This window comes from Scyliorhinus canicula, chromosome 15 (assembly GCF_902713615.1).
Source record: "Scyliorhinus canicula chromosome 15, sScyCan1.1, whole genome shotgun sequence".
In the NCBI taxonomy this organism is placed as follows: domain Eukaryota; kingdom Metazoa; phylum Chordata; class Chondrichthyes; order Carcharhiniformes; family Scyliorhinidae; genus Scyliorhinus; species Scyliorhinus canicula.
This window is the reverse complement of record NC_052160.1, coordinates 135,223,971-135,249,841: the sequence shown is the minus strand read 5'-3', so window position 1 is coordinate 135,249,841 and position 25,871 is coordinate 135,223,971. Positions and strand designations below refer to the sequence as shown.

The following is a 25,871-nucleotide window of genomic DNA, read 5'->3' as shown; positions in this document are numbered from 1 at the left end:
CACCGCCTTCAGGACTGCAATGTACTCAGTGGTGGGGAAGGAGACCAATTAAGGGAAACTTAAGTGTTCCTTCTCGCTACTGTGAGGTGGTGGCCTCCCTGAGAGCCCTCCTCCCCTTACCAATGGGCCTTGCTTGACAGGGTCCAGAAAGCTAGACCTCACTTATGTGGTTCCAGGGCAGTGTCCATGAAGCTGTTCTGTGCTGAGTGCAGCCCCAGCAGCGGCCACTGCTTCTGGTGGCACTGCTGGGATTGAAGAACTATCAGCCTTCAAACTGGATGGTAGGTTTTGGAGGTGAAATGTCTGTGTTTAAAGGGGCAGGAGCCCTGACACCGGGTAGTTAATTGCCTGAGGGCACAGAATTGGGTTGGGTCTCCCAGAAACAGCAGAGGCAGGGATTCCCCCAGCTTTCCAGCCTGCCATCAGGACCACTGGCATTTGTGTTAAATTCAGCCAAATGTTTTTTAAAGTTCCTGGATCTTCACATATTGCAAAAATAATGTGGCCCACGTAGGAGCCGATCAGCTCAGTTGAATAAGAGCGTGATTCAGAATAATGCAACATGCGTTCAATCCCTATACCGAATGAGGTACCTCTTGGGCCTGCACCCTCACCGTTCCCATCATGATGCAGCTGCCATGTGAAAGTAGCCGAGAGAGCTGGGACAGCAGCACGCATATTTTCTCCAACTATAATAACATTTGCAACAAATTTACATTCCTGTAAGGCACAAAACTGGAAGTTGATAAATGCCCTGGAGCTGATGATCAACATCCCAGAGTTGAAAGAGGTGCTTTTGGAGAGGTGGCTAGAGATGGTGGATGCATTGGTGATCAACTTTCAAAATTCTATAAATTCTAGAATAGTGCTGTCAGGTTGGAAGGTAGAAAAAGTAACCCCACTATTTGGGGAGGGAGAGCGAAAACAGAGTACTGTAAGCATGATATCAGCAGTAAGGAAAATGCTGGGATCCATTATAAGGGATGTGATGCAACATTTCTTTAAGGCACAAAAAGGCAGCAAGAAAGATGATTCAACCCATGGCTAACAAGAGAAGTTAAAGATTATATCAGATCAAAGAGGCATATGAAATGAAATGAAAATCGCTTATTGTCACAAGTAGGCTTCAAATGAAGTTACTGTGAAAAGCCCCTAGTCGCTACATTCTGGCGCCTATTCGGGGAGGCTGTTACGGGAATCGAACCGTGCTGCTTGGCCTTCTTTCAAAGCCAGCGATTTAGCCCTGAAGTTCCCAAAAAGGTAGCAAGCCTGAAGATTGGGAGCATTACTCCCGTCAGCTTGGCAGTGCCATGGTACCCACATTCCAGGGGGAGGGCCAGGGGGCTACCCTGTACTATCCATCATCACCCAGGGGCCTCTGATGGCTTACGAGGCACCCCGGGTGCCGTTCCGCCTGGACCACGTTTGTATGGACCAGTGCTGAACGGCACCCGGCTGTAGCCGCTCTGGCGAGGCCGATGGATCTCGGGAGGCTGGTAGATACCAGATAAATAGGCCTCGAGTAGGTTTAAGGTCTATTTACACGAGCGTGGTTTGGTCCCACACATTGCGGACAGGTTCCTGATCCTGCATGGCATGGTGGCTATCTAGAAGGCTGCGAATGGCTTCATCCGGGATCTACCGGTCACGTTATGCAACGCAGCCGGCAGATTGCGCTCATAGAGAATGGTAGATTTAGCATGGTCCACATGGATTCTTTGACAATCTTTTTGGGAGTTTTTTCGAGGATGTTACCAGCAGGATAGATAAGGGAAAACCAGTGGATATGGTGCATTTGGATTTTCAGAAGGCCCTTGATAAGGTCCCACAAAAGAGGCTGGTAAGCAAAATTAGATCATATGGGGGCTGGTGGGGGGGGATGGATTAATATTCTGGCATGGATTAAGGATTGGTTAATGGACAGAAAACATAGTGGAGATAAATGGACTATTCTCAGGTTGGCAGGCTGTGACTAGTGGGGTACTGTGAGGGTCAGTGTTTGGGCCTCAGCTATTCACAATCGACAATGATTTGGATGTGGAGAGCAAAGGTGATATTTCCAAGTTTAATAATAATAATGATCTTTATTGTCATAAGTAGGTTTACATTGACACTGCAATGAAGTTACTGTGAAAAGCCCCAAGTCACCACATTCTGGCACTTGTTCGAGCACACTGAGGGAGAATTCAGAATGTCCAGAACCGAGGTTTAGACAGACTAAGTGAGTGGGCAAAGACATAACAGATGGAATATAATGTGGAAAAACGTGGTTATCTACAGAATCATAGAATAGCTACAGCACAGAAGGGGGTCATCTAGCCCATCGAGCCTGTACTGACCTGCTGAAAGAGCTCCTACCTTGGTCCACTGCCCCATCCTATCCCCATCTAACCTTTGGCACTAAGGGGCAATTTAGCATGGCCAATTCACCAAAGCTGCACATTATTGGACTGTGCGAGGAAACTGGAGCATCCGGAGGAAACCCATGCACACACGGGGAGAATGCGCAAACTCCACACAATCATTCATGGCTAGATATGAACCCTGGTCTCTGCTGCTGAGAGGCAGCAGTGCTAACCACTGTGCCACCCTACCATTCACAGATAAAACATAATGCTCTGGAATTCTTAAATGGGGAGAGATTGGGAAGTGTTGATGTCCAAAGGGACCTGCGTGCTCTTGTCACAAGTCACTGAAAGCCAACATGCAGGTGCAACAAGCAAATCGGAAGGCAAATTATATGTTAGCCTTTATCGCAAGAAGATTTGAAAATAGGAATAAGAAGCCTTGCTGCAGTTGTATAGAGTCTTGGTGAAGCCATACACGGAATATTGGGTACAGTTTTAGTTTCCTTACCAAAGGAAGATTATATTGGCCATAGAGGGAGTACAATGAAAGTTCACCGGACTAATCCCTGGTGTGGTGAGAGGAGAATGAGAGCTGACCTCATTGAAATGTACAAAATGCTTACAGGGCTCAACAGGATAGATGCGGGATGTATGTTTCCCTTGGTTTTTGGGGGAGGGGGGGAGAAACTATAAGGAATAGACAGTCACAGGATAAGAGGCACTTGGTTCACTTGCATTGACTCATTGAGTATTGTTAATTATCTCCCTCTACCCAGTTTTTAAGCACCTATTTGTATTGCCAAATACGAACACAGGTTTTACATTACACTCCCAAATGCACCTGGTGTGAGGTCAAAACAACAAAAATGGTTTAATTCTGTCATGTTCAAGAATCCATTGGAGCCAAATGTGAAGCACTTTACCACTCACTGATGGTATCAGCTTCTCCACCCATATTTCTGTATCTCATTCATGTTCGTTCACTAGTAATTCAAAAGCAACCCCCTTCCTTGAAAAAAAGCTGGACTTAATTAATTAATTATATGTACCAAATTCTGTGCTGAATCCACTGGATAGCCATTCACCACTCCTGCAAATAGCACAGCTTCTTCTGGCAATGCAAGTTTATATTGTCATTGCTTCCGATTTGTGCCTGCCCTGTCAGCTTTGTGCTATCATCCATTTCCCCATAACATAGCTCCTTTAGAGGCACAAGGGGAGCAGGAACACCACCATCCATATTTTCCCCCCTGAGGCACTCACTGTCATGACTTAGAATTATATCGCAGTTCCTTCATGGTCTCTGGGCCAAAATCCTGGAACTCCCTCCCCAACAGCAATGTTGATATATCTACACCCCAATGGATTGGTTTAAGGCGACGGCTCACCACCACCTTCTCAAGTAATAAAAATGCTGGCCTAGCCAGCAACCGCCGCATCCCATGAAAAAAAAACTTTCATAAACTGTTCAGGTTGGAGTTTTGGAACCTGATTTTTTTCTATTCAAATGGCCCAAAGTCGCTTGAAATAAAATTATCAAATTATCTAAAACTTGTGCCTTTTGTATGCTTCCTTAGTAAAGATAATGTAGCTCAGATCTAACAACTAAATCCTCAATACGCTAAACTACATATTGGGCTCTTATAGGAATCGCACATCTTCAGTCCATTTAACTTCTCTACATTGTCTCTACATTGACATATACAAATAGGCATTTACTCTGTCTAATCAAGACCTGGGTATTGGGAGAAGCTGTGCTAAACACACATTGGAACCAAGCAAATGGGTAATGAACTTGTGGCCAATTCCTCTTAAGAATAAAGAAATTGCACCGATGGGAGAGACTAGGCATTCTATAATGATGCTGCTCATCACTGATACAAACAGGGAGTTTGTTTTGTGTGAAATCGAAACCTATCACATGAAACGTTCATCCATAACAGCCAGGCAGTCATTTCAGGAGTGACAATAATCAGAATTCCACCTGACAGCAAACCATAACAAACTATATTGAAAGAATCATAGATAAACAAATATAGCGGCTCAAAGCTGCAAGAACCAGCTCCACAGTATACAGTAAATAGTGGAGTTAAATGACATGCTCCATGAAAGAACGCTTAACATTAAAATAAACCACCTGATCCAAGTTCACAAAGCCAAGGAACTCACTTTCAAATAAAGAAAAAACCTTTACCACCCTTATTTGGAACAAAGTATACTTTTAAATAATCGTCATTAAAATAAAAGATCCATTTTCAGATTCTGTGGAAGGTGTAAGAACATCAACCTGACTGAGACCTAACAGCAATCTGCTCTCTTCCCGATCTTTGTCTGTAACCTGACACTGTTATTGAACACAACGTTATTTCCCAGGTGGTCGTTGATTTCACCTGGATATCTTCCCCAATGTTCTTCCAATCTTCTAAGCCATAATGCCACTTTACCTTGCTCCCAAATTTCACAAACCAGGAACAGTGACCAGACCTTTTTAATTTCACCAAACTTATACCCTCTCAGTGTAGTGCTGAGAGAATGCTACATTGTTGGAGGTGCTGTCTTTCGGATAAGTCACAAAACCAAGACCCTAAATGTCCTCTTAAATGGGTGTACAAAATCTCATGGCACTATTCTGTAGAGCAGTGTTTTTCAAACTTTTTCCACAGGACCCACTTTTACCAACCGCCCAACTTTCGTGACCCACACTATCCGAACTTCGCGACACACCATTTCTGCTTACCTTTAATGCAACAGGCGGGCCTGCTTGATCCTCACAATTTCACTTGCTTTATCATTCAATGTTACATCTCTGCTAAGAACTTCAACTGATGATTTAAGTTCTCATTGCATCCTTTGAAAAAAATCAAGAGGTTTGTCCTCGAACACACCATGCTTCAAATGCTTTTGAAGTTTTGAGGGTTTTAAACTTCATTTGCCAGTACTTCCCGCCACATAACACACACGGGTTTTGTATCCAGATTTGCACTGGCACAATTTAGAAAGCCATACCACAAGAAATCATCATTATACTGCTTTGTTCCAAATTTCACCTTCTTCTTAATTGGTTGTTCATCAGAGGCCCTGGAGCTCACATCAGCACTGCTTTGTCCTGCTGTGGATTCTCCTGAAAAGATCGCTCCAGCAGATTCAGTTGTGAGATCATGACCTTTTCCATCTTCAGTTCTTCACATAGTCCGGTTGCTTGTTTCTGGCAGCTACAAAATGGAGGAATCTCTCCTCCATGATTTCTCACGTGACGTCAGTGTATGTGCCAGGCGCATGACCTGCTCTCTGCTGCCACATATGGCGGGAAGACTCTGCAGTTCAAAAAAAATAAATTTGGTCCTGGGACAGCGCGTTGATGTCAGGAGGAGGCAGTCTGCCCCGTAGGGCTCTGGGCCTGTGCACTGCCAGATCCACCTGAGGGGGCACGCATGTGTGGGACCACTGGAACTCTCAACATAAAAGCCAGTTCTGGCTGGCATTTTAAAAAGCTGGCCATGGCCGTTGAGCAGTTCTCCCGCGATTGGAACTGCTGCGACCGATCGGTCCACGACCCTCCCGACACCTGCCCGTGGGCTGCGACCCAGAGTTTAAAAAACCCTGCTGTTGAGGCGCTGGGGAGTTTTCCCTGGTCATTGGTCAGTATTTATCCTCAAACATCATGAAAAGATTAGCTTGTCGTTATCACATTACTGTTTTGGGAGCTTGTTGCATGCAAATTGGTTGCTGCATTACACACCAACAGTGACTTCATGTTCAGAAAGTATTTAATTGGCTGCAAAGTGTTTTGGGACCTCCTGAGGTTGTGAAGGGTACTGTATAAAACCAAAGTCTTTTTTTTCTTTGAGCCCATCGGAGCAGTGTGACACCTGTCAAAACTGTTCTTCCTGCGTTGCTATCTAAATATTCCTCCTGTGGCAGACAGCAGTTTGGATGAAAGTTTAAAATATTAACATTTTCAATCTCCTCTGTAAAGGGGAGGTCAAGTGTAGATTAGCCCTTCTACGTGACATTGCCAACATGATTTAATGTATGACCTGACTTCCTGTGCTTTGCCACAACACCCAATCCATTGAACTTTCTGTGCTTTCAGTGATTGGAGCAATGATGTTCCAATCAATCACAACCATTAGCATAAATTCTGACTTCAGACTTGGCTGTCTTTGCTCAAACGTTTTGTCTTATTTATTTTCCACTACGCTCCCTTCTATTTATGAGCTTTTTTACTCACCTTTTCTCTGTCTTACGTCTTTTCACAGCCTGACTGAGATGACCTTTATAAAAAGAAAAAAGTATCAAAATGTTTAATTGCTTAATTAACCAAATTCTGATGATGGGAGTCTATCCAAAATTCTAACCTATCTTTACTTCAGATGCTGACGGACCTGCTGTATGTTTCCAGTATTTTCAGTTTTTATTCCAGGTTGACAGCATACACAATTTATTTCCTTTTTACACCTCAACAAAAGTCAGGGAGAACAGAGAAGGTATACTAGGACAGTGACTACCAGAACAATGGACCCAGACATTACAGCTTTTCAACGTAGGCCAGGATGAAAGTTCTACAGTTTATGTTCATTGCAACACACAAGGAATTATGGTTGATTTGAAAGATCTTTCGATGCTCTATCCTGCGCCATGCCTTGATCATTTTTGAACAAAAAAAACTTGTGAAAAATGTTTGTCACATATGAAGTATCATAAATGTCACGTTCAAGAAAAACATTACTTTTCTGACCTCGGGAGAAGCAGGGTATTTACAAGTATCTGCTCACCCCATAAATAAATTAACCCCAGGACATACTTACATACAGATGATATAGCCTATTTTTATTTCAACCTATCTTTTAGTTTAATGTCAGCCACGCCTTTGCAGATTTGCTGGTGAGGTTTAACTAACAAGCCTGCATGGCACCTTTGAAGTACCTTCTTTAAGGTGGTACTATAACCAACAGTTGCACTAATGTCAACTGAAATAATTATTCCATGGTAATCCAGGATCGGCTGAATGTGAATTCAATTCCTTCAGTGGTGGCATCAGCAATATCTTCAAACCAACACCCCCCAACCACGCCAGGAAATATCTTCAGAAGTCATAGCTTACATAAAATAAACATCACAAATGACAGAAATCAAAGGGAAATGAGGTTGGCATAAATTCTCAATAGACTAATTTTTAATGAACCTCTTGATAATGAGACTTCCTGATTTTTAAATCATGTTTCACTGAATAATTTGGGACCAGTGCCTGTTTATAATAAGACACTTTACTCTTAATGCTTGATGACAGGAACATTAGTAATCAATGACAGGGGTATCATTACCTATTGAGGAATGATCTTTCACTGGTATATATAGAATCTGTTAAATATAGCGTTGTGCCAAGGCCTGAGAAGCTATAGAGAAAGGGCTATTCAAGTGACTATGCACCTTGCAGAATCGCTGCACTACAGATAAGAGTTTGCTTTGCAATGAAAATGGGTAATGGTATTTTCATTATGTCAATCCATACTTTAATGCTTCAGTTCATCCTTCGTAGCAATGATTATCAAATTGTCGAATGAAACATGGCCCATTCACAATGAATACAGTTTAAATATTCCAAAATGAAAGTTTATTCCTATGCTGGTTGGCATTGGGTTATTTCATGCAACAGGAAGTAAAAGAAGTTTTAAATAAAAGCACACAACACATCATCTAGAAAAGCTTTGTCAAGGCTTGGCGTTTAATTTACTATTTAGGAACTGTAGAAATTACTGTGAATCACACCGCATGTACATTATCTCAAGTGGTCAAAGTCACAGAAGAAGTAAATAACTTTTAAGTATTATTACCAACATCAATATGTATAGATAGTAAGAAACTAGAAGCTTTCTAAATCTTTTCATTAGGTGGGCCAGTAGAAGTTTGAGAGCCATTGCTGGAGAGTATAAACTTTTGTTTCATAACATTTCCATCTAGATAAACAAAACTTACAATCTCATCACCCTCCTTGGGAGAAAAAAAGCGCCCGCCTTCTCCACGCTTTCGCTGCATTGCGTGGCGGTGACGTGACTCATGAAGGTATTTCTGTAAAATGGAAAAAAGCTACAGTTACAGTAGATGAACGGTTATAATAATAATTGCTTATTGTCACAAGTGGACTTCAATTAAGTTACTGTGAAAAGCCCCTAGTCGCCACATTCCGGCGCCTGTTCGGGGAGGCTGGTACAGGAATTGTAGGCAATATTTCAACTCAAAAGGACAGCCTACTTACACCAGCAGATTTAAGTTATATTTTCTGTTTTGCAGATTGTCTTCACATACCATAACTTGATCTAGGTTCCCAAGACAGAAAAACATTGTACGCCTACATTGCTAGGTATATGCTGCCATTTGTGTCCCTCATGAATCCCCTTCAACCTTTTAAAAAAAAAGTTATTATTGCTTTTCACATTTCATGTTTCACACTTAAGTTCATAAGTTAAATTACATGTTGTATACCCGCACAAAATAAGGGAGAAAAAATTGAAGTTATAAAATAAAAACAAGGAAAACCAAAGGAGTTGGATTTTGTTTATTGTCACGTGTACTGAGGGACAGTGAAAAGTATTTTTCTGCGAGCAGCTCAACAGATCATTAAGTACATGAAAAGAAAAAAGAAAAGAAAATACATAATAGAGCAACACAAGGTACACAATGCAACTACATAAGCACCGGCATCGGGTGAAGCATTCAGGGGTGAAGTGTTAATGACGTCAGTCTATAAGAAGGTCGTTTAAGAGTCTGGTAACAGTGGGGAAGAAGCTGTTTTTGAGTCTGTTCGTGTGTTCTCAGACTTTTGTATCTCCTGCCCGATGGAAGTAGTTGGTAGAGTGAGTAAGCCAGGTGGGAGGGGTCTTTGATTATGCTGCCCACGTTCTCCAGGCAGCAGGAGGTGTAGATGGAAGACAAATACAAACAGAAATCCTCACATATTTACAGGTCATTGTCTCCCCTCCTGCTGTTGCCATGGTCTCCCTTTAGCTGCTCTGCCATTGTTATGCTCCCCAGCGTGGCCCGAGTGTGTATTTATAGGTGCGTCTTTACTGGTTACTTTGGTTTTCAGCGTGCCCTCGGGCCCGTCGCTCTGGTCTACTTGGTGTGTTTTCACCCCCCCCCCCCCCCCAAACTTCCCTTTGTCCCGTGGCCTTTTTGCGACTCCTTCCCCTGCCCCCTCGGCACCCCCCCTTACACTACTGGCTACGACCAGATCTTGGAACAGGTTGGTGAACGGTTTTCATGTCTTGTAGAAGTCCTCTTCCGATCCATGGATGGCAAATTTTATTTTCATTTTCTCGAGCTTGAGAAATTCCACCAGGCTTGACAGTCAGTCTGCAGCTTTGCATGATGCTGCTGATCGCCAGGTGAGCAGGATTCTCCGGCGGACGATTAGAGAGGCAAAAGCTAGGGCATTGGCACCCCTGCCCATAAAGAGTTCTCGATGCTCTGAAACACTGAAGACCAACATCTCCGGAAAGAACCTGCTCATTCGGGTTCTGGTTAGGTGTGCTCTGTGCACCATCTTTAGCTGCTGTTGGCTGAGCCTTGCGGATGTGAAGGTTGCCTTGTGCAGTGCTTCGACTCACCAACTCCCCACAACCTCTATGCCTTAGTGTCTGGGGCTACGTCGTTGTTTCCTGATCAAGTTTTTGATCTATATGTGTCTTAAGTTTGTTTCCTTTTGATAGTTTGAACCTGTACACACGAGTGTGTACACACACACCACACGCACATGTCCATACGTGGCTACTTGGATCCCTGGGTAGCGGACCTCCAGCTCTGTCCTTCTCCCTTACGGGTTCACCGGGAAGATTTCACTTTTGCTCAGGTTGAGCTTATAGCCTGAGAAGGCTCTGAATTCCTTTAGGAGCTTCATTTATCGCTTCCATGCTGGCCTGGAGGTTCAAGGTATAGAGAAGCCTTATACCTTCTCTATAAGGCTTATAGAGCATCCGCATACAGCAGCGAGCATCCCTTGTACAGCTGGAAGTATTTACAGCTGGTGGTGTTCATCCACAAGCTCGTCATGGGAGCGCTGTGAACCATGGCCCGAACCCAAACCATTCCAGTACCTCCATGAAGTACTTCCACTCAATTCTGTCGAAGACCATTTCTGCTTCCAGGGAGATGATCACTTCTGGTGTTCTCTCCCCGTTGGGGGTGTGTCTTTATCACGTTTAACAGGCACCTGGGGCGCGATTCTCCGCAAATGCGGCGAGTCGTAAAGGCTGCCGTGAAACTGGCCGTGTTTCACGGCAGCCTCCGCTCCCCCTCCCGGGACCAGATTCTCTCCCCCCCCCCCCCCCCGGGCGGGGCCCCGTGAAGCACGGCATCGCGGGCTTAGCGACCGTCGCTAAGTCCGCGCGCCAAGCTGGCTGACGCGCACGATGACGTCAGCCGCGCATGCGCGGATTGGACGGCTCCAACCCGCGCATGCGTGGGGCCGTCATCTCCCTCGGCTACCCCGCGAACTGATCCTACGGGGCGGCGGAGGGAGAAAGAGTGCGTCCGTTACGGACACACTGCCCGCGATCGGTGGGCACTGATCGCGGGCCCATGCCCCCTTTGGCACGGCCGTGGTACTTCCATTCCAATCGGGGCCCTGGATGCCCAGAACGGGCATGTTGCGGCCGTTTTTATGACGGCAGCAAGCAGGTGTGTTTGCTGCCGTAAAAACAGCCGTAAAGGCCTGGGAACTCGGCCCATCGGCCTGGGGAGAATCGCTGCTCGCCGATTCGTGTCGTGGGGCGGCCGTGGGGGGTGGAGAGAATAGCGGGAGGGCGTGAAAAATGTCGGGGACGCCCTCCCGCTATTCTCCGACCCGTCGTGGGCAGCGGAGAATCGCGCCCCTGATGTTTGATGTTACTTGCCTGCCCTTGACACAACCCGTCTGGTCCTCTGCGACTACCTCCGGCACGCAACTCTCCAGCTGTTTAGCCAGTGTTTTTGCGAGATGGGCCTGGAGGATGTACACTCAGTCGGGTCTTTGTCCTTTTTGTGTATCAGTGATATTGAGGCTTGCGTTAGTGTTGGCGGCAGAGCCCTTTACCAGCGAGTCAAGTGCGAGGCCAGTGCAGTTGCAAAAGTTTTGTAACTGTCCACTGGAAATCCATCTGGCCTAGGCACCTTCGCCACCTGCATGGAGTTGACACTCTCCATGACTTCTCCCAACTCTAGTTGTGCTTCCAGGCTGTGTTTCCTGTCTTCCCCACGACCAACATGTCCAGCCCATCAAGGAACTGCTTCATCCCGAGTCCCTCTCTGGGGGCTCGGAGGTGTACATCCCCTGGAAGAAGGTCCGGAAGGACTTGTTGGCTAGCCTGCCGTTGTTATCCCTAATCTGCACTATTTCCCTCATGGCTGCCTGCCTTCTCAGCTGGTGCCAGCAGGCAGCTGGCTTTGTTTCCATGTTTGTAAAAGGTTCCCCGATTCTGGTGGAGCTGGTATCCTGTATACCTGGGAGAAGTAGGAGAGCTCCTTCTCCACTAGTTGTGTGAACCTCCATGGGTTCACTGACCCCACCTGTTCCATGAACATACCCGGTTCCTTTGCCAGGCTCTTGCTGCCTCTGCCGTCTCTTCTACCCTCGGGTTTCTGCTGCTAGGCATGTCTTGGTGGTGTTGGAGAAGGGCAAGGGTTTTTTTCACGGATTTAGCAGGCTATTTTGGGTTGAAAGCGCCTAAATTTATGTTTCCAGGAGAGTCTTTTTTCGTGCGTCTGCTCAGCACATCCCCATCGCCAGATCAGAATCTCCTCACACCTGACAAAAGCTTTATTTGGGAGAATTCTCTTCAACCAGCTACCAAATAGAGCTGCTTTTTTATGTTATGGAGCAACAGATGCTCTTTGTGCCTCTTTTCATGAAGAGAATTTAGCAAATACAACAAATAAAAGGTTTATTATGAGTAATATGTAAAAACAAGGCAGTGATGCAAAAAAAATTAGGAATCAGGAAATAGCATAAAAATATTTGGGAAATAACATAAGTAAGGATATATTCAACACCACATACATGGACAGAATTCACGTACCTGTCCAAGAAGAGTTTAAACTTATCCCATATCAAGCCACATTTCCCCAGATGTCCCCTTTCCTGTTCAATAGGCATTGAGCAGAGCCCAGTCCATCACGCGAACCCACCTCGCATCCACTGTCTCGGTCTACACCTCCCGCTACCTTTAGAAAGTGGGCAGCATAATCAGAGACCCCTCCCAACCAGGTTATTTACTCTTCCAACTTCTTCCATCAGGCAGAAGATACAAAAGTCTGAAAACATGCACTAACAGGTTCGAAAACAGCATCTTCCCCACTGTTACCAGACTCCTAAACAACCCTCTTATGGATTGAACTGATCTCTCCATGCATCTTCTCTACTGTGCAGCACTACACTCTGGACGCTTCACCCAATGTCTGTGTCTATGTATTTACATTGTATATCCTGTGTTTTTCATATATGGAATGATCTGCCTGGACTATGTGCAGAACAATACTTTTCACTGTACCTCGGTACACATGATAATAAATCTAAATCTAATGATAGCTTGCACGAAACCTGGATATGTGGGAAGGATGCAGTTAAAGAGTGATTGGAAGTTAATCTTCTTCGTCCAAAAGCTTGGTCTCTGCTCTCAGGGAAGATGAGTCTTGCCCTAAACCTGTTCCTTTAACTTGGTAAACTTAGCAAGCAACTTGCTATGAGGGAAAGACAGTGCCCTGCATTGGCCCAGTACAGGCTGGTCGTCTTTGTCAGTGGGGGTCGGTCAGCCCAGTTGGCTAGAGTGGTGCAGAATTACACCAATGACGTGCGTTCAATCCCCGTACCAGGTTGTTCATGGAGGCCTGCCTCCTTGCCTTGCCCCATGTTTGATGCAGAGTAGTGTCCATCAAGCTAGGTAACCACTTGTCTATGGTCCCTTTTGACTATGGCTAATTACCTGTATTTTCCATACCAATATCTCATCCAACCAGCCCACAATACTTGGACAATTTATTTAGTTTTTTAAATTTAGAGTACCCAATTTTTTTTCCAATTAAGGGGCAATTGGTTTAGCTCACTGAGCTAAATCGCTGGCTTTTAAAGCAGACCAAGCAGGCCAACAGCACGGTTCGATTCCCGTACCAGCCTCCCCGGACAAGCGCCGGAATGTGGCGACTAGGGGCTTTTCACAGTAACTTCATTGAAGCCTACTCGTGACAATAAGCGATTTTCATTTCAACTGAAATGAAAAAAATGAAATAAAAATCACTTATTGTCACAAGTAGGCTTCAAATGAAGTTACTGTGAAAAGCCCATAGTCACCACATTCCGGCGCCGGTTCAGGGAGGCTGGTACGGGAATTGGACCGTGCTGCTGGCCTGCCTTGGTCTGCTTTAAAAGCCAACTATTTAGCCCTGCACTAAACCAGCCCCAATTTGGCATGGCCAAACATCTACCCTATGCATCTTTGGGTTGTGGGGGCGAAACCCACGCAAACACGGTGAGAATGTGCAAACTCCACATGGACAGTGACACAGAGCCAGGATCGAGCCTGGGACCTCGGCGCCGTGAGGCAGCAGTACTACCCATTGCTCCTCCGTGCTGCCCGTGGACAATTTATATACTTAAATACCATATTGTGAAATGAACTAAAGATGATTTTAAGTAAATGCATTTTATAATACGTGTAAAGGGAAGTTCATATGAGTGACATCACCATCTTTTAAGCGCATAGACCAAATGTGTTTTTTTTCCCCCAGTCTTCCTAAATATGGTTATTAAAATGTCATTACCAGAACATACACTAGTGAAAATAGAGGAATATCGTTAAGCCATCCAAAAAGATAATTTAGTGAAAAACAATTGTCTATGGTAAAATTTCATTTACATCTGAAAGGCAGATCTTCATGTAACATTACTTACCCTCCTTTCTTTTGGAATCCGGCCTTCTGCCTCTAGTTTGGCTCTTGCTTGTCGCCTTTTTAAGATTCTGTGATACTGTTTGGCGTTTACATATAATGGTTCTTCTTCCAGTAGCTCTGCACCTGGCAAGGGGATTCTCTGCATAGCTGGAACGGTACTAGCTCCTGGTACCATCTGCATAGGTTATTAAAAAAAACCATTGTAAAAATTGATACGGTAGCTTACTGCCTAGTAGATTAATTTTGTAACACTATGGGTGGGATTCTCTGGCATCCCAGCCGCGCGTTTCTCGGTGGTGGGCTGTTCGCTGGCGGCGGGATTCTCTGGTCCCGCCAGTTAATGGGAATTCCCACTGAAGCCACCACATCGCTGGGACGCTGCCAGCGAACAGCTGGAGAATTCCGGATTATATATATAGTACTTCAGTCAGAAGAGATAATAAGTTAGTGTATCCTGTGAAAACCAGCAAACCTCAAAGTTGCTGTTTACCACAGCTTAGGTGACATAAAGAAGAGGTTTTCTGATTAATTGTACAAGAAATGCAGTACCATTTCCTCAGCAAAATTAAAGCTACAGCATGAGGCTTTTCTACAGTGCATTATTTTATTTTTATTCGTTATTGGAATCAATCGTTATGGTACGATAAAATACAGATTTATGCCAGATTTCCTGGCATTGGTTTGTTAGGATAATGGAATATTAAATGAAAGTCACCCTGAATCGCTGTCATGCCTTAAGCAGCTTGTTCAAGATTTAGACTGGTAGTAGCTCACGAGCAAATTTACAAAGGGAGGGGTTAGGAAATAAACAACAATTGCAAGGGTATTACAAGGGAAATATTTGGAGAAAATTACATTAATGATTATGTGGCAATGTACATTTTTCACTCTATATTAGTCATAATTAGAATACAGAAAAACAAGAATAGGTGGGCAACTTGCTTCAAAACCCGTGCTTATAACACACAATTGATCTGTTTTACTTTAAGGCAAGCAGGAAAACCAGCACATGTAGCATGGCTGAGATTTCTCCATGCCTTCACCGGAGGTATCACTATTTCATTGCTTATTACACTGCCTAGTCAAGTTGACTAATAATTGGATCAGAGAAGAGAACTATTGTTAGGAACTCGGACCTTACCATCTTAAAACTTGATACATCTTTATCACACAAGTTAGAAGGTAACCAATGATTTAAAATGTATTTGTTTCAAGGGTGGAATCTCATTTTTGTTATTTTAAACAGGCCTTGTTAAGATTTGAGAAATAAATATGCTGTAAGTGTTTAAGTTGCGATCTATTCACAAGATTTCTCCAAACAAGACTTACCATCACCATACCGCCTGCATTGACCATACTTCCAGCAACTGGTAGTGTTACCGTTACAGTGCCTTGGCTGCTATTTGTGGTGCTTGTGCTGGCTCCCGTCTGGACAATTTGGGCCCCAGCAAGGCTGGCAGCAGGAATCGTGATCATGCCTGTAACAGGGACTGCAACTTTAGCACGTAACGCAAAGAGGAGAAAGACAAGACAAGACAAAAAGGAGACAAACAAAAAGAGGGCAGAGTGAAAACAGAGATGAGGATTGAGACAGGGAGATGTAAGAGAGAACAGAGGGAAAAGAAAAATGAAAGGAACAAGATTAATCCCTTCACTTTTCAAGAAAACAATAAATATCTTTAAAACCTTGTGGGGAAAAAAAATCATAACAAATTCAAATGCAAACTAAAACAAACCTTGCTCAGAAAGATGTATTTCTTTAATAATATTGGTCTAAAAGTAATGCAAAGCCGAGATCATTGCAAATTAAAATGATCCAGATTTTAAAATGCTTTAATCCTGTTGTGAACAACGTACTACTTCATAACCTGGGTTCCACATACATTTTGTACAGTTTGGAGACATTTGTGACATAATAGTTTAGTAATATTTTGGGATTAAATTTTATAAAATATGGAGCAAGCTCCCAATCTCAGTCATTCTACAGGATCTCAGCAGTCAAATAAACGAGATGCTTTCCCAGAGAAGGGAGGAGAAAAATGAATTTCAGGGTATCACATTGTCAATTGCCTTAAAAACGGCAAAGCAGAGAGCTTAGAAAAGGCTGCTTGCCTTACTAATTGAAAAAATAATGACCCAATGAAGAACTGGAGGAAGAGACAGAAAACGATAGATTTGTGTTGCAATTTTAAGCAAGTTACAAGAAAGACATTGTATTTTATCTTTGGAGTTTACCAAGTTAAAATTAATAGTCCTATTTGTAATAGAGTGATTTTTTCTTTCTAATGTGTATGTTTATGTCCATATATATATAATATATATATATATTAGAAAGTGCATACTGGCTCGCTGCAGAAAGCTTGATTCATAGTTGCTTTAGCTCAGCACAGTATTTCTTACTCAGATATATTTAGCCAATACCAAAATGGCAGCTCTGAATAATGCATATAACTCATTTAAATAGGTCTGCAGTAAATGTCATTCCTTACCAATTCATCTTCTGCTTCAACTTTTAAAATTTCAATTAAATGTTAAAACTCCTCCTAATGAGGATTGAAGGAACAGAAAATGCTCCGGCTCCCAGTAGTTAACATTTCTTGCACCCTGTAGCGCTAACTGTAAATTCAGGAGCATGGTCCATGAAGACAGCAACAACAAAGCTGACTTTCTCTCCCCCAATCCTACCGCTGACTTTTTATTTTTTAGCGTAAGCTGTATTTTTCTTGAGCCAACTGTCGTGAGCCGTGACATTACAAGGGGTGGTTTTTCCTTCAGTTTTCTTCTTCCCCCAACATGTAGGGAACCACCCAGCCCTGAGTTATAATTTCGCGCTAGCAGGACTACAGAGACCCACAATTGCATGGATGGCCTCATTATTGTAACAAATTTTCAGTCTGCAATTTAGAAACATACAAAGCAAGAAAACTCTGCTAGATATTAATAACAAGATGCCCTCATGCAAACAAATACAGGCTCATTAGTGCATTCGTTGATGCAAGAATAATAAAGCAGGCTTTCTTGTTCCTGGCCCTGGGGCTGTTGGATCGTCTAGAAACAATGAATATAAGAATATAATCCATTTATACATGTATTCCTCCCTAACCAACTTTACTATAGCTGCTGTCCCCAGGAAATCCTATAATGTAAGATGCAGGGAGAGGGAAAACTGCGACACAGTTGGGGCGAAGCTGCATCATGCAAGAAGAGCTTGTCACTTCAATCAACATCAAGCTGTTGAAGCAAACTGGATCATCTGTGGACAGTATTGATGATGAATAACAGTTCTTGCATCCATATGGTGGGCAGCACCATGGATAGGACTTTCTGGGAAAAATCTAACTTACAGGACCTACAGCGTCCTGCATTTCCTATCCTTGGTAACAGCGAACCTTAACCACCCCATTTGAAGAGATAAGATTGGACTTTGTTTGACTATTTGGTTTGCTGAACATAACCAATATGAAAATTAAGGGTGCCACTGGCCATCACATTCAATTGAGGAAGGTTCCTGCTCAAGACGAATTGGACTGAAAGCTAGCCACGACTATCAATTCCAAAATTTGACTTACTATAAGGGTCTGCAATTGTCCTAATGTACTATTTTGTACATTTGTTGTTCTACTTCCTGCTGCTCATCGTTTTCCTCGGTAAATTTTGTTACTTTTGAAGATGCCACTTGAAAGAGCAGGAATAATGATATTTTACTTTTTATCCTTCATATCATTTAATTTGATTATTCCCTCTTTTCAAATAGGCCTGTAATAACAAATGCATAACCAGCCCTTGGTTGTTTTTCTTGAAGACATTGAAAATCAGATTTTTTAAAAATCCACTTTTTCTACTTGCTTTGCAATACTTTACCATGATCATCAAACAATTCTCCATCATCAGCAACGACGACATCAAATCTCAAACCATGACATGTTCTCTCCCTGCTCTCTGTTTAGTGTTGGACCTGGGAAAAGCGCAACTCCAATTGTCTAAAGGTAGACACTGTTCTGCATTTCATGATGCACTCCACTAAATAGTAGACAAGTAATCACCAATTCATCCATTAGCAACATGGTTTTAACCACTAAAATAGGCTTCTCTGTATACAAGCCATTCAATGCATTTAGTTTTCAAAGCACATATCAAGAAGCTAACCCGTGGAGCCAGCATATACAAACCACAACAGTTTTGAGCCTGTATGTGGTGTAAGAACACTGTTATTGATTGCTCACTCCATCAGAATGGATGAGAAACAAAGATTTACTTACAGTAGCAGCTCATAATACATTTGTAGGGAAAAATGCATGTAATTCAAATAATGAAGTTATTCAAAGAAATGTGGCCAAGAGACACACCTGACACACCTATACAGAGACAAGTAGGAAAGAGGAGGGAGGTCAGCTGATTGAGCCACTGCTGTTTACTCTTAGCATTCTTATCAATATCAAAAAATGAATTCCAACTAATGTGCTGGTTACCTTGCTGAAGTATGGTGCCATCTGCATTAACTGGTTGGTACACAATTGTCTGTCCCTCTGCAGTCTGTGCCACCTGTTGTCCTTGCACTATTTGCTGTTGACCATATTCAGTTATGATAACAATTAGATATTATTTTGCCACTGTTCTGAGTTAAACACATTTAGACATTTAACATTTCTTATAGTTTACAGAATATGCAACAGGAAGAAAGCCTTATGCAGAGCATTTTAGACAGTTCAGCGGATCTATTCTAGTCAGCAGTTTTAAATTTAAGTTATAACTTTTTAGATGCCAGCTGTAGTGATGCCGATGAGCAATGAATCTTTTTAAACAAACAGAAGTAGGATGAAAATATGGGGAATTCTGCCATTGTGCTGGACAGCTGCTAGCAGTAGGTCAAAGCTGGCAAAAATATTTTAAAAAATTATTCTGGCTCAATCTCATTGTAGATGTTAGATAAATATTCACATTTATAACTCAACATATTCTTTTTCAGCTTTTCTCTGACTTTGTGTTGTACTTGCCATAACAAGCCTAACCACAAGATTGGGATAAAGTTCTAATATAATCTCCAAAATTGTTGGGATTGGCTTCTAATAAGCATAACTTAACATCAAGTATTATACGGCGTCTTAATCCGAATCATCCATCTTCACCACAAGCTGCTAATATTCGTTCATCTAGACCAAATGGATTGGTACAGCAAAGTTTTTGGATTCTGGCAAATAACTGGTAAGCTGTAACCCGTGTCCTATTTGCACCAGTTAAAACATAAGTGTGAAACATTTTGAGAATTGAGAAGATCAACTTAGTTTTACTTATAATAGGAGCGCACCAATTTATAGAGTTTTAAGCCTCAACTGGTTGAGCAACAGCCTTTGGAGTTAGTTATATTATGGCATTTTTCAGAAATAGTCCAAAATGTTTCACATAAGGGGCAGCACGGTGGGGGGCAGCACGGTGGCACAGTGGTTAGCATTGCTGCCTACGGCGCTGAGGACCTGGGTTCGAATCCCGGCCCTGGGTCACTGTCTGTGAGGAGTTTGCACATTCTCCCCGTGTCTGCGTGGGTTTCGCCCCCACAACCCAAAAGATGTGCAGGGTAGGTGGATTGGCCACGTTAAATTGCCCCTTAATTGGAAAAAATAATTGGGTACTCTAAATTTATAAAAAAAAAAAAAAAAAAAAAAAAAAATGTTTCACATACAAATGAGTAGCCTTGAAATGCAATGAATGCAGGCAAATTTATTTTCATCCAACAATAGTGAAATGAATCACACTGTAGTGGTGCCAAATGAGGGAGGAATTTGGGATTAAAACCAAGAAATCTCAATGTACTTTTTCAACTAATATCAAGGAACTCTCAACAACCGACTCCAACTTAACATGTAAAATGGAGTGGGGGGCATCTTGATTTAAAGTGTCATTCGAAAATAATGCAGCGTTTCTTCAAATATTTACATGACCTAGAGTAGGACATCAGAAGCGGTTCTCTCTTCATAGATCTGCTGAGTATTTCCAGCATTTTTTCTTTTATCTTAGTTTCTGAGTTCAGACTCTTAAGTCAGAGGTGAGAGCGATACCAATTGAGTCAAGCTGGAATCTTTCGGCCAAAAAGGCCAGCTCTCACCTTTGAAATAGACTGTAAAACATGGACGGTTAAGATAAAAAGATGACTAACAATAAGGCCCTTTTAAAAAAAAGATTATAAATAAGGATAAAGTTTAGAAATAGAATTAAAATAATAGATACTGAGAGACAACTGGCATGATTCTCCCAAAAGGAAACATAGTTCCCTACCGAGCACATTTAGCCGCGTGTTTCCTGGAGCTCGCAGCCGAGAAACACATCGCTATTCAATACGTGTCGCATTGAATAAGGGTCTCAACGGGAAATACGTGGCCGAGGTCGTCCATAGCCCGTTTTGTGCAGTGGGGAGCTCCACTTGCCGAAACTCCCCAATGTAGCGCAAGATCTCCGAGGCCCCCGCAACAATCCCCAACCTCCCCACCCAGCCTGAATGCAATATGCGAGGGTCACTTTGGCAGTGCCAAACTGGCACCCTAGCAGTACACATGCCAGCGTCACCTGCGCATCTTGGAATGGCAGGCTGGTACCTAGGTTGCACTGCCGATGTCAAGCTGGCACTGCCAGAGTATCCAGGTGGCACCAGCAGTCCCAGGGCATAATCCTGCCCAGAGGACAAGCAGCAGGGGGGGTCTCCGATCCTTTTGGCGATCCCCCATGAGAGGTGTTCTGCCTGGTCCCCGTTTGTGGGGACCACTGCTGAACAACACACACTCGAGGTCTCAAAGGTGAAGGGGTTGAATCCCAAAGCCTCAGATACCTCAGGAATCTGCACATCAGAGTGAGGCTCGCTGCCTTGCTTTAATGTGCAGATTTGCTCAAAAGTGATCCCACCCATTGTGGGCGGGATTCACATTGCAAGGTCTTGCAAGGTGCAATGTGTGTGAGCCACTGGATGCGTGGCCGCAGCGTGGCCGCTGGACGCTCCCAACTATAAAAACCAGAAATCAGGTTGAAAGTGGTTTAAGTACCGTAGTTATCTTTGTCATTTGAATTAACATCACAAAATTTGAGTGGTTTTAATACTCTAACACTGAGGTAAGTCAGGTTCAGCATTGCAGATGGATACTGAAAACGCTCGATAGCTAACAACACTATTGTCAAAACATAATGGATGTGCTGTCAGTAATGTCAACATTTCAACATGTACCAACAATGATTTTAGACTAGATAAAAGTCTGCCTGATTCATTTGTATATGGAAATATGGCAGCACAATACAGATGATTAATTCTAAGTGCAGGTGAAAGTGACAAAGTGAAAATGGAATGGCGAGTTGCCAATTCCCACATTTGCACATATCTCAAGTCAGCAGGAATTATGTATTTAATGAGGTACAGGAATTATGGAATAGTAATCCAGAGACCAGGAAAATGCACTGGGGACATCAAATCCCACCACAGTGCAAGTTAAATTCAATTAATGAATCTGGAAGATAAAGCTAATGTCAGTAACAGTGACCATGACAATGATCATCAATTGTTGTAAAAACCTAGTTGATTCACTAATGCCCACCAAGGAAGAAAATCTTCCTTATAGAGTATGGACTACATGTGACTCCAGATCCACAGTAATGTGGTTGATTCTTAACTGCAATTAAGGATGGGCAACAAATACTGGGCTTGCCAGCGAAGCCCACATCCCACTAAATAACTTTGTAAAGTATGGGAAATTTAGATTACTTCTAGGATGATCAGTCATTTAGTTTCATTCATGGGTCGGTGGTCCCATGCCAAGGCTTCAGCACAAAATCTAGGCCAACACTCGGTGCACTGCTGAATGTGATGTTAAATAGAGGCCCTGCCATTCCTTTCAGGTGGACTTAAGGGCACTATTATGGCTAGCTTGCTTTCTCAATCTTGCCCCTCGTCTGAGGGGTGATGGTCCTTGGGTTAAACCACCACCAGTCAGTTCTCTCCTTCAATCATAGAATCCCTACAGTGCAGAAGGAGGCCATTTGGCCCATCAAGTCTGCGCCAACCCTATGAAAGAGCACCCCACTCAGGCCCAATCAACCTCCCTATCCCTGTAACCCACCTAGGGGCAATTTAGCATGACCAATCCACCTAACGTGCACATCCTTGGACTGTGGAGGGAAACTGGAGCACCCGGAGGAAACCCACCCAGATACGGGAGAATGTGAAACTTCCACACAGTCACCAGAGTCTCTGGCGCTGTGAGGCAGCAGTGATAACCACTGTGCCATCTCAAAAGGGAAACCATCATGTGGTCATCTGGAACAATGCAACTTTACCTTTACTTTAATATGGCCGATATTTGTCCCTCAACCAAATATTAAAACTGATTTTTTGGTCATTATTACATTGTTGTTTGTGGTACATTGCCCTGTGCAAAAGTAGTTGACACCTTTTCTGTATTACAATAGAGACTAAACTTTAAAAATTACTTAATTAGCTGTGAAGTGCTTTGGGATTTCCCGAGATTGTAATCTATGTAAATGTATGTCTTTCTTTCGAACTGGACAGTCAACTTTATTGAATGCTGCAATTTTTTTAAAATGCATGCGTAAGCAAATCTGCTTTCTCAAAGTAATACCATCTGTTCGTTCTGGACTGGGCAAAAGTTAGCATTCTATGCCATCTAGCGTTTGAACACAAGAGATCTTGGAATGAGAAAAGTTAATTTCTACAATCAATCCTATTCCTTTCAAATATGGATACCTCCTGCACTATCCACCTTCCCACCAATCCTGATAGCATCTTAGAAATATAAAGCACGGAATATGCCTCTCTGAAGCAACTACCAATTAGTTCCACCACCCCACTCATTCCTCATTGCCCTACAAATGTTTCCTTTTCATGTATTCATCCAGTTCTCTTTTAGTACCGAGGTAACTCACCTGTGTTTGTCCTGCTGTCACAGCTGCCTGAGGTTGTTGAATAATAATTTGTTGCGCCTGACCTTGCTGGTTCTGAACCTGAACAGCCTGCCCACTTTGAAGCTGGAGTTGACTTGGTTGAACCAGTTGAATCTAAAAATAATGCATAAACAGTCTGTATTTGTAATAACAAATTATATGAAGGTGCAATAATTTCTTATGGGTTAGAACAAACTGAAAGTCATGTAAATTCTTCAAGTCTGGCAAATTAAATCGATAATTCCAATACATAGATAGATAGGTAGAATTTACAGTGCAGAAGGAGGCCATTCGGCCCATCGAGTCTGCACCGGCTCCTGGAAAGAGCACCCTACCCAAGGTTAACACCTCCACCCTATCCCCATAACCCCACCCAACACTAAGGGCAATTTTGGACACTAAGGGCAATTTATCATGGCCAATCCACCTAACCTGCACATCTTTGGACTGTGGGAGGAAACCGGAGCACCCGGAGGAAACCCACGCACACACGGGGAGGATGTGCAGACTCCGCACAGACAGTGACCCAAGCCGGAATCGAACCCGGGTCCCTGGAGCTGTGAAGCGATTGTGCTAGCCACAATGCTACCGTGCTGCCCCTACAAATAGAAAGCTGCAGCACACACTCCTCATGGATATATTATCAACTGGATCTGTTACTGGAGCGAACTGAGCTATTTTTGCTTTCAGTGATTATTGATTTTTTTTTAAAAAACATGCGTAAAAATATAACAGAACAAGAAAAGGTCATTCCAGTTGTCTCGGACATCGCAACGCGATTTCCAGTTGACAGTACCCTCGCTGCCGGGAAACCGTGCGCCGTTGGCATGGGACTGGAATTTCCTGATGGCGTGAACAGCCGGCAAAGCGCACCCTCCATGTGCGAGCAGTGAGTGTTGTCAGGCTATTCAACATGCAAAGATCATTACTGAGCTTGAAGCCATCCTGATATAACATCTACAACAAGTGCATTTTCCAGCAAGTATCACCTGAAAGTAATCAGGTTACACCCCAGGCTAATTTCAAGCTTTCAGAAGTGTGGTAATCAATTGAATTATATTAACTATCTCCTGCTGAGATTGACCAACTCAGCACAGGACAGGAATCAACCCTAACCAGAGTAGCTCGGTACACCCAGACAATATTTAGTAACGACAGTTGTAGATCAATACAACAAAAATGTTAGCCCTAAAATCAAATGAATTAATACAGAGGAGAAAATACGATTATTTTATGAGAAAGAACTATATGCTGACCTGTTGTATACCTTGTCCTCCGGAGACAGGAACCTGCATAATTGTCTGTCCCTGACCTGTAGGCACTGCCTGAACCATGATTGGCTGACCAGTGGATGTGATTAGCTGACCACCACTCACTTGGACCATTAATGGTTGACTCTAGACCAATAAACAATAGTGGGATAACATAAAAGGTAAAAACAGAGCATTAGTGCTGTCTTACAATTACAAAAATACATTCAATATGCAACACCTAAATAAGTAAAAATCAGTATGACAAAAATTGAAGTTCTATTTCCCCTTTGCAGTTTTCTCCTAAAGGTTCTGATTCCTGATCAACGGCAGGAACAGATGCTCTCTGTAACCAGTCCTGAGTGCTCAGTTTTTAGGCGCTGGCTGGATCTTTGAGAAAAACAGGAAAAAACTCAGTCCTCAAATCAAAGTCTAGGCAGACAACTTCCTCAAATCAAAGTCTGGGCAGACAACTTCCAGCAGGAGTTGCTGCACATCAGCTAAAAACAGGAACCCAGACATACTGGGTGGGATTCTCCTGCCACACCAGCCCGGTGACCGGAAATTCCCGCCCAATGTCCATGGACCTTTACGTGGTCTGCGTCCCGCCCGTGGTGATCTTGAGGCAGGCGGGGTGGAAGAATCTTGAGGCTAAAAGCTGTCCGAATTCCAAACTGGTATAACAAGGTTTGCAAACTGGCAGCTACTGCAGTTGATTTTGTAAAGGTGGGAAAGGCATTTATTTCAAAAGAGCAAGCTATCGTGGGGCATTCCTACATACCACCTGAAGAATGGCAGTAGAATACAATCTGTAAATACAAGTTGCACAATGGAAGTATTTGACCCATTTGATTCATACCTGTTGTTGAATCTGTCCCTGAACCACTATTTGTTCAGTTGAATTGCTGTTATTTGCTGTATACTGTTCCATTATTATCTTGAATATGTAAGGAGCTTCTTTGCAGAATGTTGTTCAAATTGAACAAAACCTAAAAATAGTTAGAGCAAGATGTGAGATTCTAATTCATTTTCAAAACGCTCGGTATTGGTTATATATACTGCACAATATTCTAGATTTATGACAACACTCTAAACAATATAAACAGATGTAGGTGAGACAGGCAAGATAGTGGGATGGGGTTTAAAATTCATGATTGCACTATATAAATATGCACAAATGCATCCAGCCAAGCATATTGTAGGAAGGAGTCTGACAAGGATGTCATACTATGAAAATGTCCTTTTCTCTCATCTCCTTAATGTTTTCCTAATTAATGGATTGCTCAAACTCTATACAAAATTGCAACTTAATAAGATTTTGTTCAATACGTACTGGTTATTGTATTCCTTCCCGTTGCTTCCCACCCTCCAGCCTTAAGAAGTCGTCACATAGGAAGTTGGTAATGATCAAAGGCCAGCC

At 43.0% G+C, this 25,871-nt stretch overlaps 1 protein-coding gene across 4 annotated transcripts in view; it reads right to left on the bottom strand.

Annotated features, from left to right (window-relative positions):
- LOC119978060 (nuclear transcription factor Y subunit alpha-like) overlaps positions 1-25,871 on the bottom strand; it is a 63,744-nt gene that overhangs the window by 7,573 nt on the left and 30,300 nt on the right. The window contains exons 2-9 of one of the 4 annotated variants that reach the window (XR_005463363.1): positions 25,311-25,440; positions 24,458-24,598; positions 23,184-23,315; positions 18,737-18,830; positions 15,597-15,763; positions 14,269-14,442; positions 8,325-8,417; positions 6,580-6,622 (exon numbers count right to left, since the gene is read on the bottom strand). Coding sequence is in view for 3 of the 4 variants with exons in the window: in XM_038819416.1 (XP_038675344.1) it covers positions 8,223-8,417; positions 14,269-14,442; positions 15,597-15,763; positions 18,737-18,830; positions 23,184-23,315; positions 24,458-24,598; positions 25,311-25,382 (975 nt within the window). In the remaining variant the exon portion in view is untranslated. Of the gene's footprint in view, positions 1-6,579; positions 6,623-8,046; positions 8,418-14,268; positions 14,443-15,596; positions 15,764-18,736; positions 18,831-23,183; positions 23,316-24,457; positions 24,599-25,310; positions 25,441-25,871 lie in introns of those variants that run through there. The other 3 variants (XM_038819418.1, XM_038819416.1, XM_038819417.1) reach the window with 3 other exon arrangements.